At 36.8% G+C, this 18,468-nt stretch overlaps 1 protein-coding gene across 1 annotated transcript in view; it reads left to right on the plus strand.

Moving 5' to 3' along the window:
* Positions 1 to 14,157, plus strand: part of LOC148939283 (uncharacterized) — a gene marked incomplete at its 5' end in the record, with an annotated part of 20,949 nt that extends 6,792 nt beyond the window's left edge. Inside the window, 1 exon segment of the mRNA XM_089106832.1 lies at positions 13,810 to 14,157. Coding sequence (XP_088962958.1) covers positions 13,810 to 14,157 — 348 coding nt within the window.
* Positions 14,158 to 18,468: the final 4,311 nt, after the last annotated feature.

Genomic DNA, 18,468 nt, shown 5'->3' on the forward strand with positions numbered 1-18,468 from the left:
GGCACACAGCTCGGTCCAATTATCTAAAGGAGGATACGCCGAAAACCGAGTACTTGAGGAACAGCTTCATCCGGCGTTGCACTTCTATCTTGAACGATCTTCCTGGGGATATTATCCCTGCAAATCCCTCTGTTGACACTTTCAAAAGAAGGTTCAATAGACATTTAAAACCTCGAGGCCATTGAAAGAGGTAAATGAATAGCGGCATATCAGATACTTTGAAGTACCTGGCGCCGTGAATATTGGAATAAAAAAAACGAAAAAAAAGTATAATAAAATTGTAGCATTTTCATTCCTTGCTTATTTTTATTTTTCAAAACGCTTGAGAAGGCTGTCTAGGTGATTGTAACATTGGCAGGGCAGGGGAAAAATTGAGTTTCGAAGTTGAGTTTCAAGTTTATCATGTATATTTTACAACCTTGTGCAATGTATAGGGTTGTCACTACCAAGAGAAAAATTCACTATGTAGACAGTCTAGGAATCCCACTTTCAGGGGGGGGGGGATAATCCAGAACGTGAAACTACTTGAGTTGTCTTTATTTGTCTTTTGTTATTTAGACCGTAAATTTCAAACTAATTTGAATTCTCTATCCATTTCAAAGTAATTCATTTCAAAGTAATTCAAACAATCGCTGAAAATCGCTCGTTGATTCGCTGGTCACTGGAAATCATTTTTGTGTTCTTTGCCAGAAACAAAGTGTGGCAATTTAATTTTGTCTCTTCAGGAGTAAACTTAGTAGTGTCATTGCTCCCGTGTCATCCACGTTCTTGATGAAATATTGATAAATTATATCAATTAATTTTGGTTAAACATCATTTTTTATTCATTATATCTTTCTATACGTAGTAGTGCAATAAGTTCATCTCTGCTTCACAATACTTGCCCCGGGGTTTCTTTATTCTGTTTCTTTTTGAGTTTTTGGTGGGTTTAAAGAAATCCAAAAATTTATTCAATTTGTAAAAGCATAGTTTTGTTTTGGAAAGGTCGACTATATATTTTTTTGTGGATGAAGAGATTAACGCGGGAAATGGTTTCCTAAGAATTTCAAATGTGACAGCACAGAAAGGAACACGCAGAAATTTGACCAAAACAATGGAACACGCAGAAATTACTTTTAGGGGATTATTTGGGCAAAACCGTTCGAGACATTTTAGAAGATGATTTAAGCGAAACCGTTTGAGGCATTTTAGAAGATGATTTTAGAAGATGATTTAGAAGATGATTTGAGGGTGAAACTTTGTGGTCATTATAATACACAAGTTCCATTTGAACAGTCTTGTGAGGTCCCCTGCCCTAGCAACCCCCCTACACCAACCCCAATGGACATCGACCCCCCTACCCAAACCCCGAAGGAACCCCCAGCCCCCAAATGCCCCCGGCCCCCAAGTACCCCTGGGCCTCCACATTTTTTAATACTTTTGATTCTATTTGTTTGCATGTCTTGGTTGATGCTTGCAAGTTCAAGAATTTGTCTTTGTTGGTTTGAATGTTGAAAGTGTCTGTCATTCTCGGTTTGTGTGTCTGATTCTATTTGTTGCCATATCTGGGCTGGTGTTTGTAAGTCCAAGAATTTGTCTTTGTTGGTTTGAATGTCTAAAGTGTCTGTCTTTCCCTGTTTGTGTGTCTGATTCTATTTGTTTGGATGTCCGGGTTGGTGTTTTCAAGTCCAAGAATTTGTCTTTGTTGGTTTCAATGCCCAAAGTGTCTGTCCTTCTCTTTTTGTGTGTTTGATTCTATTTGTTTGCATGTGTGGGTTGCTGTTTGCAAGTCCAAGAATTTTTTTTTGTTGGTTTGAATGTCTATAGTGTCTGTTTTTCTCTGTCTGTGTGTTTTATTCTATTTGTTTGCATTCTGGGTTGATGTTTGCAAGTCCAAGAATTTGTCTTTGTTGATTTGAATGTCTAAAGTGTCTGTCTTTCTCTGTTTGTGTGTCTGATTCTATTTGTTTGCATGTCTGGGTTGGTGTTTGCAAGTTCAACTATTTGTCTTTGTTGGTTTGAATGTCTATAGTGTCTGTCTTTCTCTGTTTGTGTGTCTGATTCTATTTGTTTGCATGTCTGGGTTCGTGTTTGCAAGTCCAAGAATTTGTCTTTGCTTGTTTGAATATCTAAAGTGTCTATCTTTCTCTGTTTGTGTGTCTGATTCTATTTGTTTTCATATCTGGGTTAGTGCTTGCAAGTCCAAGAATTTGTCATTGTTGGTTTGAATGTCTAAAGTGTCTGTCTTTCTCTGTTTGTGTGTCTGATTCTATTTGTTTGCATGTCTGGTTTGGTGTTTGCAAGTCTAAGCATTTGTCTTTGTTCAATCAATCAATCAATCAATTTATTAATACTAAAAAAACAAAACAATTACAAACTTAAAATTTATACACGCCCAAGAATCTCAGCTTGTAAAGGGCCAACAAAACAAATAAGACACTATTATAAAGCACATAAAAAAAAAATGGATAAGAGACATTTATGAAAATAGGAGAATTAACAGTAAACTTCACAAATAACTGAAAAAAAAATATATAAACGAAGAAGAGATTGGAAAAAAGGATTAAATATATAAAAAAAAAGAATCAGAGAAATATATTGAATGAAAAAAAAGACATATAAATGTGGATGGAATGCAAAAAAGAAGGAAAAAGGGGGATAATACTATACTTGAAATACCCAGTGAGAAAATGCCTTTGCAGAAAAAGATAGAGGGACATCAAGAGGGATGGAGTTCCATAGTAAAATAAAATGATAAACAGGAGACCTCTGACCTGTTGTTGATGATCGCTTAGGTAAAATGAACCTGCGATAAGAGCTAAGAAAAAAGAAGAGTACCTACCTGAGCCTGACAGAAAGAAAAACTGCTACAGAGACGGTGAAAGTGTACCTAGAAAAGCAGAATGCGCTAAATAAAGGTAACTTTTACCCACAATACGATCCATCGGAGCTATTCCGGTATAATTATAAAGATCAGAGGAAGGGTAAAACCGAGTTAAAAGAAAATTAGCCCTCACTGCCCTATTTTGGGTTCGTTGAAGTGAGCAGAGAAGAGATTTATTAGTACTACCCCAGACAGAACAGCAATAAGAAAGGCAAGGAAAAATAAAAGCATAATAAAGAGAAAGCATAACATCAGGGGGAAGAAATGAGTTAACCCTGTATAACATTGAAGATTGGCGGAGGACAAGGGAACGGGTATGAGTTATATGGGGTTTAAAAGAAAGAAAACAGTCGAGATACACACCAAGAAATTTCAGTATAGTAGCTTGCGGTATAATATCATTCCCATAAGTCAGGATGGTTGGTTCCCTTGCGTGTCTCATACGATAAGGGGTTCTAAAGTGTACAATGGCACTTTTTTGGCTGTTGAGAGTCATACCATTTGACCAGCACCAATATTTTACTTTATAAAGGAGACCTTGAGCTAGGGAAATGGCAGATGGCAGGTCCACTGCAGCAATGAAAAAGTTACTGTCATCAGCAAAAAGAATAGGGTGCACAAGGGCATGAAGACCATCAACAAGATCATTAATATAAATTAAAAACAAAAGTGGTCCAAGCACAAAACCCTGTGGGACACCTTTTACAATAGGCAAGGAAGAGGAAGAAGTACCATTAACCGAAACATACTGAGATCTCCCTGCGAGGTGAGACCTAAACCATTCAAGTGGGACTCCATGCACTCCAAATTAAGATAATTTAGACAAAAGAACAGAGTTAACGACCATATCAAATGCCTTTGAAAAGTCAAGAAATAGACCCAAAACACAAAAGCCCTTGTCAAGGTTAACACGCACAAGCTCTGTTGCATCTGAAAGTGCATGCAAGGTAGAAAAACTGGAACGAAAGCCATACTGATGGTTAGTTAGTTATGAAAGAATTACCTGCAGTCGTATTAGTACTAAATACAAAAGAAGAGAGTCTACAATACACTACTTTTTCAACAACCTTAGAAATTACAGGAAGCAACCTTACAACATTACAGGTACAACATTAGCAACCTTAAATAAATGAGGAAAAACACCAGAAGAAAGAGAGAGGTTAGTTATGTGTGAGATGGGGTTAGAAACATACTGACCAATTCTTTTAAGAACATTACAGCTCAAACCAAAACCATCAACTGAACGGCTACTTGAAAGCTGAGAAATAATGTTAGAAATTTCGGTATCACTGCATAAAAAATTAAAAATGACTTTTCTTCTAAGGGAAAACTACTTACTCTGCTGTAGGGTGGATTAGGAACTGAAGGAAGTGAGAAGAAATACGAATTGAACGCGCTTGCTGAAGAATTTTTGTCCACGAAAGATCCATCAGCTTTCCTGTAGCGACAAGGGGGGGGGACTGTTTGAGTTTCTTGCAGGAAAGAGCTTCATTAACTACAGTCCAAACCTGTCGCAAATTCCCCTTACACTCATCAATTCGAAGCGAAAAATATAGCTTTTTGGCTGAACGTACTGAAGAAGTAAGCACATTTTTATAAAGTTTATACTTCAAAAGATCATCCTGTGTCTTACTTTTACATGCAGTCTCGAACAGAGACGCCTTCATATGTGTAGGATTGATCAGACCTCTAGACATCCATGGACATTAAGGTATGGAATTCCTTGGCCTCTTTCTAAGAGAAAAATGCTTATCCAACAGAGCTCCCATACGACACAAAAATTGATTCGTTGCGCAATCAACATCATTAGCTTCAAGAACACTAGACCAATCATTACTCTGAAGACCATGTATTAAGTTAGAAATTTCTTTATCTGTGGAAGTTCTAAAAGAAGTCTCACCCTGCTCATCCACAGCAATCTCAATTTGAGGCACAAAAAGTGAAACATAAATAGGGAAGTCATCAGAAAGATCAGTGAAAACAAGACCAGAAGTAAACTTCAAATTAGAAGAATGAGAAATGAAAATATTGTCTATTAAAGTGGCAGAATTTCTAGTAGTGTCAACACGAGAAGGAAAAAAAATTGAAGGAAGTAGACCAGCAGAAGAAAGCACATCAAAGAGATGGTCACATTCATCACTTGATCCAATATTTAACATATTACAATTGAAATCTCCCAAAACACAAATATGTTTTTTAGAGAAAGACCCCATACAAGAAAGTTGATCAAGCAAATCACAGAACAAATGTGTTTGAAAAGGAGGGGGCTTATAAAACAAACAAACAGTTTCACATGCAAACTGGCTTTTCAGATCAATAACAAGAGAATAAAATGTCCTACTATTTGACACTACTGATGTAAGCAAGGATTCAAGGTCAGACCTTCTTCTAAACTCAATATCAGACTTTATAAATAAAGAAATACCTCCTGAGCACTTTGTTACCATTCTGAGGATATGGACAGCAACATAACCATGCATATCATAGGCTGTAAAATTTTCACCATCAGATAACCATGTTTCTGTTAAACCTATTACATCCAAAGGGCAAGAATTATCAGACCACAAATACGATTTCAGACTATCCCACTTATCTCTTATTCCACGCACATTCAAACAAAATACATTAAAGCTACTATTTAAAGACAGTGAGGGTATAATTTTATCACAATAATCAATGGTAGTGTGATAATTACAGCTAGAATTAACCATAGATTCAAGGAGAGGGTCAAGCGTGTGAGTCTCTTGCTTACCAGCCCTAATTAGTTGATCAAATACAACCGAATTAAGAATAGACGAATTCAAAAGAAAAGAGAAATCACCCATAATTATCACGCATAATAAATATACACATAGGAATATAAGTGGGATGGCACAAATTATCCAAAGTATTAGACCAAAGTATAATGTGACACCAGTTGCTATTACATGAGCTGCAAGTGTGCTGGACTGACAAAAAAATAATAGAAGTTAGGCTACATGAAGGTGAGAGGATCACAAAAAGCATAAAGAGATATCAGTAGAATGAAAGTAGAATCAAAGTATTGGCCCAATTTATAATGTGGGACCAGAAAATTATGTAAGCTGTAAGTATGCTGACATGAAAAAAAAAATATAATAGTAGTCAGCCTACCTGAAGGTGATAGGATCACAGACAAATATAAAAGAATATCAATGGAATGACACATATTATTCCAAATATTAGCCCAAAGTATACTATGGGTAGTAAGAAATTATGAGAGCTGCATATATACTGACATGACAAAATATGATAGAATTTCAAATATATATTTCAAATATATAATTTCAAATATATTTGGTTCAAAATATTGACCAAAAATATAATATGGGACCAGTCAAAATTATGCAAGTTGCATGTGTGCTGACATCAGAAAAATATGATAGAATTCAGGTTACAGGAAGGCGATAGGATCACCAACCCAGATAAGGAAATAATAGTGGCATGGCACATATTTATCAAAATATTGTCCCCAAGTATAATATGGAACCAGTCAAGATTATATGAGCTGCAATTATGCTGAAATGACAAAAATATGAAAGAAATCAGCCTGCATAAAGGTGATAGGATCACAAACAAACATAAAAAAAAATAACAGAGGGATAACATATATGATTCATAATATTTGCCCAAAATGCAATATAGGACCAGTGAAAATTATATGAGCTGCAAGTGTGCTGACATGACAAAAACATTATAGAAGCCAAGCTACATGATGGTGAAAGGATCATAAACAAACATAAAGACAAATCAGTGGGAAGGCACATATTATTATAAGTATTAGCACAAACTATAATGTGTGACCAGTTGATATTATGTGGGTTACAAGTATAATGACACGACAAGAATATAATGTAAATCAGACAACATGAAAGTGACAGAATCACAAACAAACATAAAGAAATATTAGTGGGAAGGGACATATCATCCAAACTATTGGCACAAAGTGTAATATGGTACCAGTCAAAATTATGTGAGGACAGTAAAGAATAATAGAGGAATATTTTAAGAACAGCAAGTAAATCTCTACAGAAACAATGCAATATATTATAAGAAAATAAATCTAAATCCATCACTTTAATTTTTCTGCATTTGCAGCACATAAATCAATTTCATTCTGATCGTTAAACTTAAACACTATTCCAGATTGGGTTTTATACAGGATATCACCTTTACTCGACCAAACATTACGTAAGCCAAGCGTTGATTTGGTATATCAAAGAAGTTGTAAGAGTGGTTTTGTAAGCGTCTCAGGAAATAGAATCCCTGATACTTTCAAATCCTTCTTTTGTCTGAGAAGCAGTTGACGAACTCGTAAGTTGCAAAATTCAACAACTATGGGTCTGGGTTTTGCAGATGGTTTGCCAATTCTTTTGGCTGATACAACATCAGACTGAATAATTGGTATGCCAGGAAATTTCCCAGCACATAGTGACAGGAATTGACTTTCAGTGTTTTCAATAGAGGTCTCCTCTTTCACCCCAAAGACAATAATTTGGTTGCTCAAAGCCTGCTGTTCAAAACGGTCATTTAATCTTGCCAGGTTGGACTGGATAGGCTGGAAAGAGTTTTTAAGGTCTATCGTGGATGACTCTAAAGTAGCCAATGAAGATTCAACAGAAAATATGTGTCTGTTATAGCTTTCAAGAGTTTTATCCACTAGATTACTAAGATCTAGGTTGAGGCCCGCATACACCTCCTGCTTGATTGCATCCTTATTATCTGAAGAGATAGTGACATTATGTTGCATGAATGTCTGTTCCTCTTTCATTTTAACCACTGCCTCATCTACCTGGGAAGAGATATTAGCCAATATAAGGTCATCAAGTAACCCTTTCACTGAAGATTTTAGGTTGTCAGGTTGTAGTGAATCCATATTAAATTTGTTTAAAAATTGCGATTTAGTTAGAGGATATTTGTTAAATGCGGTTTTAATGCCGTTAACAAGGTTTCTTTTAGAATTCTCCCATCTATTCAAATCATTTTCCAAGATAACTTGGATTTGAACTAAACGCGTCCCTTTTTTATTAGAATTGTGTCATTTTCGTGTTTAATAGATACCCAAATAAAACCTTCTCCTTTGTCGTAAGATATAATCTGTTCCTCAAATAGCAGATTTTCAGGATGTTCGTTTTATGGGGTCGCAAACCATATTTCGGATTTGCTAACCACTGGTTCAATCATCTGTGATATTTGAATTTTTTGCATCGTTTTGGGAGGGACTTTTGTCTTCCTTATTGCGAATCCGTAATATTTCTCTTTATTTTCATTGTTTATTAGATTCATACTGGCACTATGCTGCGCCATTGCGGCATCTTGCGGCGTCACGTTGGGTTTTGGCATGTTTTTCCATAATTCCGCTAATTTCTTGATTTCGTTTGACCTGTACTGTCGCATATCTCCTATTTTTATTTTTGCGGATTCAATACTTTTATTTTTTAAATTTACTTCATCTCTGCAATGTCTTTCAGAATAATTGGTCAAGTTTCTGATTATTCTTTGTCCTCCTTGCAAGGCATGAGGTTCAAAAGATTGCGACATTATACCGCCAGAAATTTTATTTACTGTTACGTTGTCTTCGGAACCTCTGTTACGATTTCTTAAGGTAGAAATTTTTTCCCCTACCATAGCCAGGTAGAAAAGCCTTTCGTTCGCTACGTCTTATAGTACTCTATTAGACCTTAAAAAATTTCCACCTATAAATGCCTCGTATGTAAAGTTATCACATATTATAAAATTTGTTGAAAAGATTCTATTATACCTCTTTACGTTTAGGCGAATTGAACCTCTTGTACCCAATTTATGCCCTGTCACACTAGTTAAATTGGGATTATTAAAATTTCTCTTTTGCCTAATATGCAGAGGCAACATATTAAATACGCATGAGCTTATGATATTAACCGTAGCTCCACTGTCAACTAAAGCCTTAAAGTAAACGTTTGCTACACAAAAATCATTAAATATAGATAACTTGTTAATACTATCATTACAAGACGGAACTACTATCAGCTTGGACCTATTAAATATTCTGGGCACCCTCTGGGTCCAATTTATATTTCTGAGGGGCCTGAGACGTTTCCCTGAGGATTTATTTCATGCGTCGGTGCCTGTAATAGATATTAAGACATGACGCAAGTTGGCATCATTGCCTATAATACGTTCAATCTGTTTTAGAAAGGTTAAGGCCTGGCCATTTAATCGTAATAGAAGCATGTCGACTAATGTTTCTAGCTCTGTTTTTGTTAGTTGTAAAAACTGGGCCAATTGGATATTAAATTCGTCCATATCTGATTGACCATTGTACTCCGGGATAGACTTTGCTATTTCTATATTTTTCGCGACCAACTTTTGCGCCATTTATAAATCACGTAGGTCTTCCGACATTTTTTTGCGCTTGAATTAGCTCGAAATAAATTTATTATTTCACTTAACCTATTTTGGGGGAGGCTATTATCTCCTATGAGATATTTTAAAGGGTTTCTCTGTAATAGCTGAGTGGCAATATGTCTAATCACTTTTCTTATATGTCTGTATCGTTCCATTGATGAAACTTAAATTGCAAGGTTTATAGCCTAACTAGTTCGCAAATTTTCCTCCAATTTCCGACCGTGCCATTTGTAGCGATAAAAATTTTATGGGACTGGGCTTAATTATGGTCATAAATATTGACTGCGTCAAATCTAATATCGTACTTTAAAGCTTTGAACTTACACCTTATAAGTTCTCCGATAGCGCCACTTATAGCGCTAAAGATTGTGCCATCAAGGCCTGCGCCAGAGCAATGGGGAGTGAAGTAAATTTATGACCGCGCCACCCTCAACTATTGAGAGAAAATAAAATGTGTATTCATATAAATGTAACCTCTTTTCCACGAACTATCTGGAGTTCAGATTCCCTGGGAACAAGCCTTGGAGATATGCAAACTAATTACCTGTCGTTAGACTAGATACAGACATATAAAATGAAATAAACACAGGTAAAAAGCAATAGATTTGTATATTCTAAATCCTGATCATGTGCTGTGGGAGCTACCCCACGATTGGCCTAAGTCCTCAGGCGGGCCAAACCCTCTGTCCAATAATCTGTCTTAATTATTTCTGATGATTCAAACGTTCACACGGCTCTTATAGTTTAAACTTCCTTAGAAATATTGTGCGTAGCGTCTTTTTATTACCCACTATCTTAGCGAAATCCAAAGCTTGGATAGTGCCTTTCTTTGTCTGAGGCTAACTGCAATTTTTCTCTTTGCTGATTAAGGACTTTTCTTTCTTTTTGAAACTAGATTTAAACTTAATTAGAGGAAGTCGGAATTATCTTTAGAAAGAAGGAACTTTATTTTGGTATTTTAAATATATTGCATTTCACTCACGGTACATAAGATATAATCTGTTCCTCACATAGTAGTTTTTCAGGAATTTCATTTGACGGTATCTAAAACCATATTTCAGATTTGCTATCCACTGGTTCCATCATCTGTGATATTTGAATTCTTTGCATCGTTTTGGGAAGGACTTTTGTTTTCCTTATCACGAATCCGTAATATTTCTCTTTATTTTCATTGTTTATTAGATTCATACTGGCGCTACGCTGAGTCATTGCGGCATCTTGCGGCGTCAATGTAGGTTTTACTATGTTTTCCATAATTCCGCTATTTTTTTTTATTTCGTTTGACCTGTACTGTCGCATATCTCCTATTTTTGTTTTCGCAGATTCAATACCCTTATTTTTTAAATTTACTTCATCTCTGCAATGTCTTTCAGAATAATTGAACAAATTTCTGATTATGCCATGTCCTTTTTGCGAGACATGAGGTTCAGAAGATTGTGACATTATACCGCCAGAAATTTTATTTATTGTTACGTTGTCTTCGTAACCTCTGTTACGATTTCTTAAGGTAGAAATTTCTTCCCTTACCTTAGCCGGGTAGAAAAGCCTTTTGTTCGCTACGACTACTAGTACTCTATTACACCTTAAAAAATTTGGGCCTATAATGACTTCATACGGAAAGTTATCGCATATTATAAAATTTGTCGAAAAGATTCTATCATCCCTCTTTACATTAAGCCGAATTAAACCTTTTGTATCCAATTTAAGCCCTCTCACGCTAGTTAGATTGGGGTTATTAGGGTTCCTCTGTCACCTAATATGCAGAGGATACATATTAAATACGTATGAGTTTATGATACTAATCGTATCACCAGAGTCAATCAAAGCTTTAAAGTAAACATTCGCCACACAAAAATCATTAAATATAGGTAATTTGTTAATACTATCACTACAAGACGGTACTACCATAAGTTTGGACCTATTAAATATTCTGGGCACCCTCTGGGTCCAATTTATATTTCTGAGGGGCCTGAAACGTTTCCCTGAGGATTTATTTCATGCGTCAGTGCCTGTAATAGATATTCAGACATATGAGACTCAATAGACATATCTAATTCATTTACATCTGTCTGCTTTCACCATGTATTATGTCTTGCGTCAGTGCCACTTGCTGGCGCTGACTGCCAATGCCGTTGGCTCGCAAAATTTTCATTTCCCGTCGGCATATTTTCTTGATTTCTATATACCATTCTCGCATTATATTGGCTTTGGCGATTATTTGGGTTTTCAAATCGGTAACTAATTTTTCTATTGGGGGGAGGGTTATACAAAATTGGTTGGTACGCGTTGTAAGGTACTGATTAACGCAATCTTCCCAGGCTATAGCCTAGTGCACCACCGGCGCTAAAATTTGTTCGTCCGAACAAATGGTTGCCATAATTTTGCCTACTGCCGACAGCAATTCTTGGTGTGCTATTGGGAACATAACGGCACTCCCTCGCGATATGCCCAACACGATTACAATTATAGCATCTTATTATTGTAGGGTTATTTTCATAACTGGATTGTTTGATAGGCTGAAAACGTACTGTTTTCTGCATAGCGGGCTCTTGCGTGTTATTTCTTTGTGGCACTGGGGAGTTATCCCTTGAAAAGAGATTTGGAGACACCTGATCGCCCTTGAAGGTCATGTTTGCGTTTGATTCGCCTAGGCTATTTATTTTTGCTTTACTGTGATTAGCCACCATCGTATCAACTTCGATCAATCGCTCTACCTCCTGAACTGCAAGATCCAACGTCTGAATATTTTCGGATATTACCATTCTATATAGTTTTGGGTGTAGCCCTTGCAAAAAGGTATTTAGTATGACTTTTTCATACAGTTGTCCTGAACCTCTTCCGTACTTTGTCTGTACTGAAATGTGTATATTATCAAAATATTCTCTTAAATTTTGTGAATAGTCAAAGCACACCGTTCCGTGTTTTAATGTATTTATGGAACTGGTTTAGATAAATCTGTCTTTAAATGCTTTTAACAATTTGTCCACCGTATTTATTGGCATGTTGGCATCATCGCCTATAGTATGTTCAATCTGCTTTAGAAAGGTTAAGGCCTGGCCTTTTAATCGTAATAGAAGCATATCGACTAACATTTCTAGCTCTGTTTTTGTTAGTTCTACAAACTGGGCCAATTGGATATTAAATTCGTCAATACCTGATTGAACATTATACTGCGGGATAAACTTTACTATTTCTATATTTTTCACGACCAACTTTTGCGCCATTAATAAATCGCTTAGATCTTCCAACATTTTTTTTTGCGTTTGAATTAACTCAAAATAAATTTATTATTACACTTAACCTATTTTTGGGGAGGCTATTATCTCCTATGAGATATTTTAAAGGGTTTTCTGCAGTAGCTTAGCGGTTATAGGCCTAATCACTTTACTTATATGTCTGTATCTCTCCAATAATTAAATTTAAATTATAAAGTTTATAGAGTATTTAGTTTGCATGATTTTCTCCAATTTCCGACGCGCCATTTGTAGCGATAAAAGAAAAAACGACCGACGCCATATGTAGCGATAAAAGAGAAATTTGTAGCGATAAAAGAAAGGACTGGGTTTAATTGTGGTCATAAATATTGACGGCATCAAATGTAATATTATGCTTAAAAGCCGTGAACTTACACTTTATAAGTTCTCCGATAGCACCGCTTATAGCACTAAAGATTGTGCCATCAAGGCCTGCGCCACAGCAATAGGGAGTGAACTAAATTTATAACCGCACCACCCTCAATTGTTGAGGGAAAATGAAATATACAGCCATAAATATGTAACTTCTTCCTCGAGCTTTTTGGAGATCGAATTCCCTGGGGAGGTTCCTTGGAGACCCACGAACTAATTACTGTTCTTTTGGCAAGATACAGACATATAAAATAAAATAAGCACAAAATAGAAAAGTAATGGTTTTATTGAGACTTACGTGTTTAGGTGTACAGCAATGGGTCACTTCAAATGACGGCAAATAATAACCAAGTCTATACAATAACTGCATAATAATTTGAATCAGAATGCCTGAACGCCAATATAGTTCTGCTCTAAATGATCCTGAATCTGATTTACGAATACCTTCCAAAAAGCACTTTTACCCCACTATCAAACGTAGTTTTTTGTCCTATGCTCAAATTGACGACTCACAAATGGCCCAAGTCCTGAGGTGGGACAAACCCTCCGTCCAATAATCGGTCTTAAATATTGTTGATGATTTGTACGTTCTCACACTCTTATCGCTTAAGACTTCCTGCGAAAATTTTGTATTTTGCAGTTTTTTTATTACCACTCTTTTCGGCGAAATTCAAACTGTATAGCGCCATTCTTCGTCTGAGGCTAAGATTCAATTTTTCTCTTTGCTGATTAAGGACTGTTCTTTTTTTTGAAAGTAGATTTAGACTTAAATAGAGGAAGTCGGAATTATCTTTGGAAAGAAGGAACTTTATTTTTGTATTTTAAATATATCATATTACTCACGGTACATCAGCTAAATAATGAAACTGTCCTCTCAATAATTTATGTTTTGAAACAGTTCTTGTCTTTTGTGAGGCAAAGGTGCACGCTGTACTTCAGACACGTGACAAAAGTTTAGGCGTGTTTTGCACAAGACTTACATCTCTGTTGTTCTTCGACCATCTTGGGCCAGTTGACAAAGCTATCTTAGCGAACGCTGGAACTAGGAACGCTATCACTCCTCATTTTTTCTGGGGTCGGGAAGTAACCGGAGACCCACTTGACGGTCTCCCTTCCCTCATTTCAGGCACAATTAACCTCTCAGTAGCCAGTCTGCAATGTCAGCAGAAAAGCGAACTAGCAGCAGAGACTTCTCGGCATCCCTATAATGATTATAAGGCAACCAAGCATTTGCCACACTCACGTCCAGAAAGTAGTAGATAAGACGGATGTACCATTTCTGCCTCTCGATATCAGTGCAATATAGCTCGACCAACGTGTAGCTCAAGCCACCACCCCATAAACTTGTTATATTCTTTGACGACATGAGGTCCAGTCACGTCGATCTGAGCCTGTTTCTCTGTGTCCCATCATTTGCATTGATCAGTGGGGTCAGGCCCGGCGTGTGATGAAATGAGATGAAAGGCTTATTGTCGTACCACTTCGTCATGACAATGCTAGAATGTTGCTCACTTCACCGATCAACTGATCCTCTTCCCAGCTTTCTTATGTTTTGGTCTTCTTCTAGAGCTGGGAGTTTCGCTTTCCGCATTTGGTCTATTCTCACTGTCACAACTGACCCAATTCCCATTTGCTGAAGATTTTCTACGAGATTAGAGCCGCTGTAAAAGTTATCAAAGAAAATCTTGAAGTTTTGGTTCTTCGGAAGATTTTCAACCAGACGAAGCACCGCATCTGCGCCAAAAACCAAGATCAGACCCAATGGTGGTTTTTTTCCGCTATAGACTTTGAAATCATACACTATATCCCTAGCTCTGGCTTTCGTGAATATTTTCATTCCCCACTTGTGGGGCTTGTATTTCATATACTGTTTTAAACTGAGACAAATTTTGAATGGGACCATTTGCTCATCTACGGATTAACCTTCTTCGTTTGGAGTTTCTCACATATTCTCCCGCAGCCTATCATATTACCGTCACAACTTGAAGGGAGGGTCGTATCCTGTGTTCCCCTTCCTGATTGCTTTGGAGCTGTCATTAACTCGAAATAAATATTGTATCTTCTTGAAGCGGTCACTTGCCATGGTGTCAGCGACTAGAGGAATTTTCTGGCAGGCAGAACTCAGAGGATGAAAGTAGATGGCCACACTAGCACAGTTGTGACAAAAGTATCTAGCGGTATTACACTAGGCAGCGTCATCGGGCCCATGCTCTTCAATATTCTTGCAAATGACCTGCCTGACAATATTTACTCAGATATCGCACTCTATGCTGACAATACAAAGCTTTTTAGACCTACCAAATGCCCAAATGAAATTCAAGAACTGCGTACTGACTTGAACAAGATAACCTGATTGGATGAGGACGTTTGAAATGGAGGTCATTACAAACAAAAGCTCCCACCTCTGCCTTGGACCACAGAATTTCAAGTCAATCTATAGCTTTAACTCCAGTCTAATACCAAAAACATGTTCTAAGCGGCACCTCAGAGTAATTATAGACAGTAAGCCAAAATTCACCAACCACTACAAATCCATTGCGAGCAAAGCTTCGAAAGTAGTTGGACTTATTCGGAGAAACTTCACCTTAAGCAATCCTAAGCTTTTTTCAACTCTATTCAAGTCTCTTGTTCGGCCTATCATTGAATATGGACACACGGCAATAAGACCGCACCTTCAAAAAGACATTGATGCACTTGAGAATATTTAGCGAAGAGCAACAAAATCTGTACCAAGACCAAGAGGCCTCTCCCACTGTGAACGATTGGAAAAGCTGCCACTTACTTCCATCTCCTATAGACTCCTCCAAGGTGAATTAATTGAAAATTTCAAGCTATCTCACCAGCACACAATAATATTGGACCAGAGGAAATACTCTTCTTCGACACAAATTATCTGCGAAAACACAACTTTAAGCTAAAACAAAACACTTTCAATAAAGAAGTTTGAAGGTGGGCCTTCTCAAACCGAGTAAAGGAATGGAACAACCTTCCCCAAAAAGTGGCTATGACTGACTCTACTAACTATTTCAAGAATAGTATTGACACGTTTTTTAGTGAAAGTAAATTTTATAGAGGTGAAAGCCTTTTTTTCAGTATTTTATTATTATTATTATTATCATTATTAGTATTATTATAGCGTTTAGCTGTTTCCCAGTACATCGTCATATTTGACATTTTCACAATGCCCATAAGCAGATGAATCCTAAGGAACTGTTCCATTTCTTTAAATTTGTATTTCAGCTCCAAGCCTTTCTATTGTAAGGCATATAGGGTTGTCTCTTCTACAAGACTGCTTGCGATGACCGAATCGAAAAAGTTCTGGAAGTAGGCAATTGGAGTCACCAAGAAAGAGTCGGAACTTGAAACGTGTCCTTCCCAACTGTCGTCTCTACCAGTACTGGAGCTTTCTTCCAGATTCGTCTCTGGTCTGCCGAAGAGCTTGATGTAACGTCTGCCTCAGCTTCAGCTCGAAGTACTTTCGCGGACTTCATGTGCAACTTGGCTCTTCCACAGAAGGGCAGATCATATTCGTCGTCGCTGTCTTCGCAACAGTCGCCATCTTCTTCTTCAGCTGGTTTTCTGAGAGGAAGAAGGTCTCTTTCATTCATGGACACCTCCAAATCCAGTTCAGACAGTTTGCCGTCTGGCTCCAAGACATAGGATACTGCACTGATAAGGTCTATTCTCCCTAGTCGTCCTTCGTGCCTTATCCTCAGCACTTTTTGCAGACTTTGTTCAGTCCCTTCCGTAGCCTCCTTGATATATAAAGAAGTTGACGATTCAATATCTGGAATAGATTCATGTTTTAGAATAGCAAAAATAGAAGCAAATAAAAACACATAGCATATTCTAATTGAAGTAAAGCTATATTGTACGGGTCTTTTCAGAAAATTGCTTTTGCACTTTACCTTCCCTGTGGCGGATGGGTCTTATATGACTAATAGACAAAAAGCTCGTGCCAAGATACAAGAGTGAAAAATATGATGAAAGACAAAACAGACTTAATCTTTAACATTAACGGACGTCACAATATTTTTTTCTCTAAGCATACGGCAGAAACTTTCACTCTATCTGAGTTCCATTTATTTCATTTAGTGGAATGAAGAAATTTCCACTTCATCAACTTCAGTCCTGTCCAAAAATCGTTAGATGACTCATAAGGGGAAAAGTAATACATCATTCGATATCTCTCTTCTCCTAGATTCCAAATATTTACAAAGACTTTGTCATTTTGACCAACCAGAAGCATGCATTTGCCGAAACTCGTAGTGAGCCTTAAAAGAGCCATCAGCCATGAAAGGGTTAAATTTGACCTACCATATCACGTTATTCCTGCCCCTTTCACGTTTTAGCATCGCTCTTTGCTTTTCCTTGAACACCTCTTTTTATGCAACACATTCTTCTTGGAATTAATATTACCATTGTCAGAATCTCTCTCTACATTGGTTTTTTGAAGTTACCTCTGGACTCTTTGAGTCCCCTGATCTTTTTGAAATTTTTTTCCACTCTAGGAGTACAAGGAAACTATTGCTCATCTCCAGAGTCGTATAGTAAAGCTGCTTTAGCTGCTGACAATCTACTCTTCTTTGGTGAGTGGTCCAGCTCCAACTGTTCCTGCGCTAGACAATGTAACCAAGACTATTTTTTACCTTATACTGAAACAAGCGTTATTGAGAATAAGCTCGGAAGACTGAGAGTATTTTTTCAGGTGAGTTAGGGCAGACCTAAAAGTGGGTCTTTATTCTCTCACTTATTATTGCTGTGAAATTAACACACATTAGTAGTATCCCTTTGATGAATCCTATTGGAGAATGTTTAGCCACTTATTTACTTTCTTTTATTCTTATTCTCTTTTGACACTCTGTTTGCAGATTAAGTAACCACAATATTTTCTTATATATATGCTGTGTGATTTTGTTTCACTTGGTTTTAACGCTTATCAATGATGACCCAGCCCGTCTTTCAGACATGCTCTGAATCGTGTTGGCTTTTGGCCGTTTTTCCAAGCAGATTTTTTTTATTTAAATTAGTCTATTGCCATTTTCGTGTTTCCAAAAATATTACATCACATTTTCCTGCTTTTGTCAGAAATAGTTTAGCTTATTTTCCAGCATACACTGACTCCTAAATATAAACTTGATTTTGTTTATATGAATACTTCTTTTGGTGTTTCATTTTTTAAGGCAAAAAATATAACATAAGACATTAGTAGATGCTCTCCAAGTGCCAGTGTTGTAAAAGGTATACATAAAAAATGTCAAGCAGGTTTGATCATATTTAGAGGTTGTGTACTTCGATCAGTTCGAAAATTTGGCAAAAAATACTATTTTTTTCTAAATTCATTTCATTAGTTAAGTTAAGCTATTAATGAAAATATGCACTAAAATCAATGATTAATAAGAAAGTCAAAACATGCGTTTGAATAATCAACTTGTAAATCAATCCTTTTTTTGTTCGCTTGGTGACGACTTTTTGTGATTCTCGACCATCTTCAACAAGAATTTTCTGATTGCTCTTCTTTAACCGATACGCTAAACTTTTTTATCAGACCAATTCCTCTTTTTGCATAATCCC

This window comes from Artemia sp. Qi Xiang Cuo, chromosome 21 (assembly GCF_049724085.1).
Source record: "Artemia sp. Qi Xiang Cuo chromosome 21, ASM4972408v1, whole genome shotgun sequence".
Taxonomy (NCBI): Eukaryota; Metazoa; Arthropoda; class Branchiopoda; order Anostraca; family Artemiidae; genus Artemia; species Artemia sp. Qi Xiang Cuo.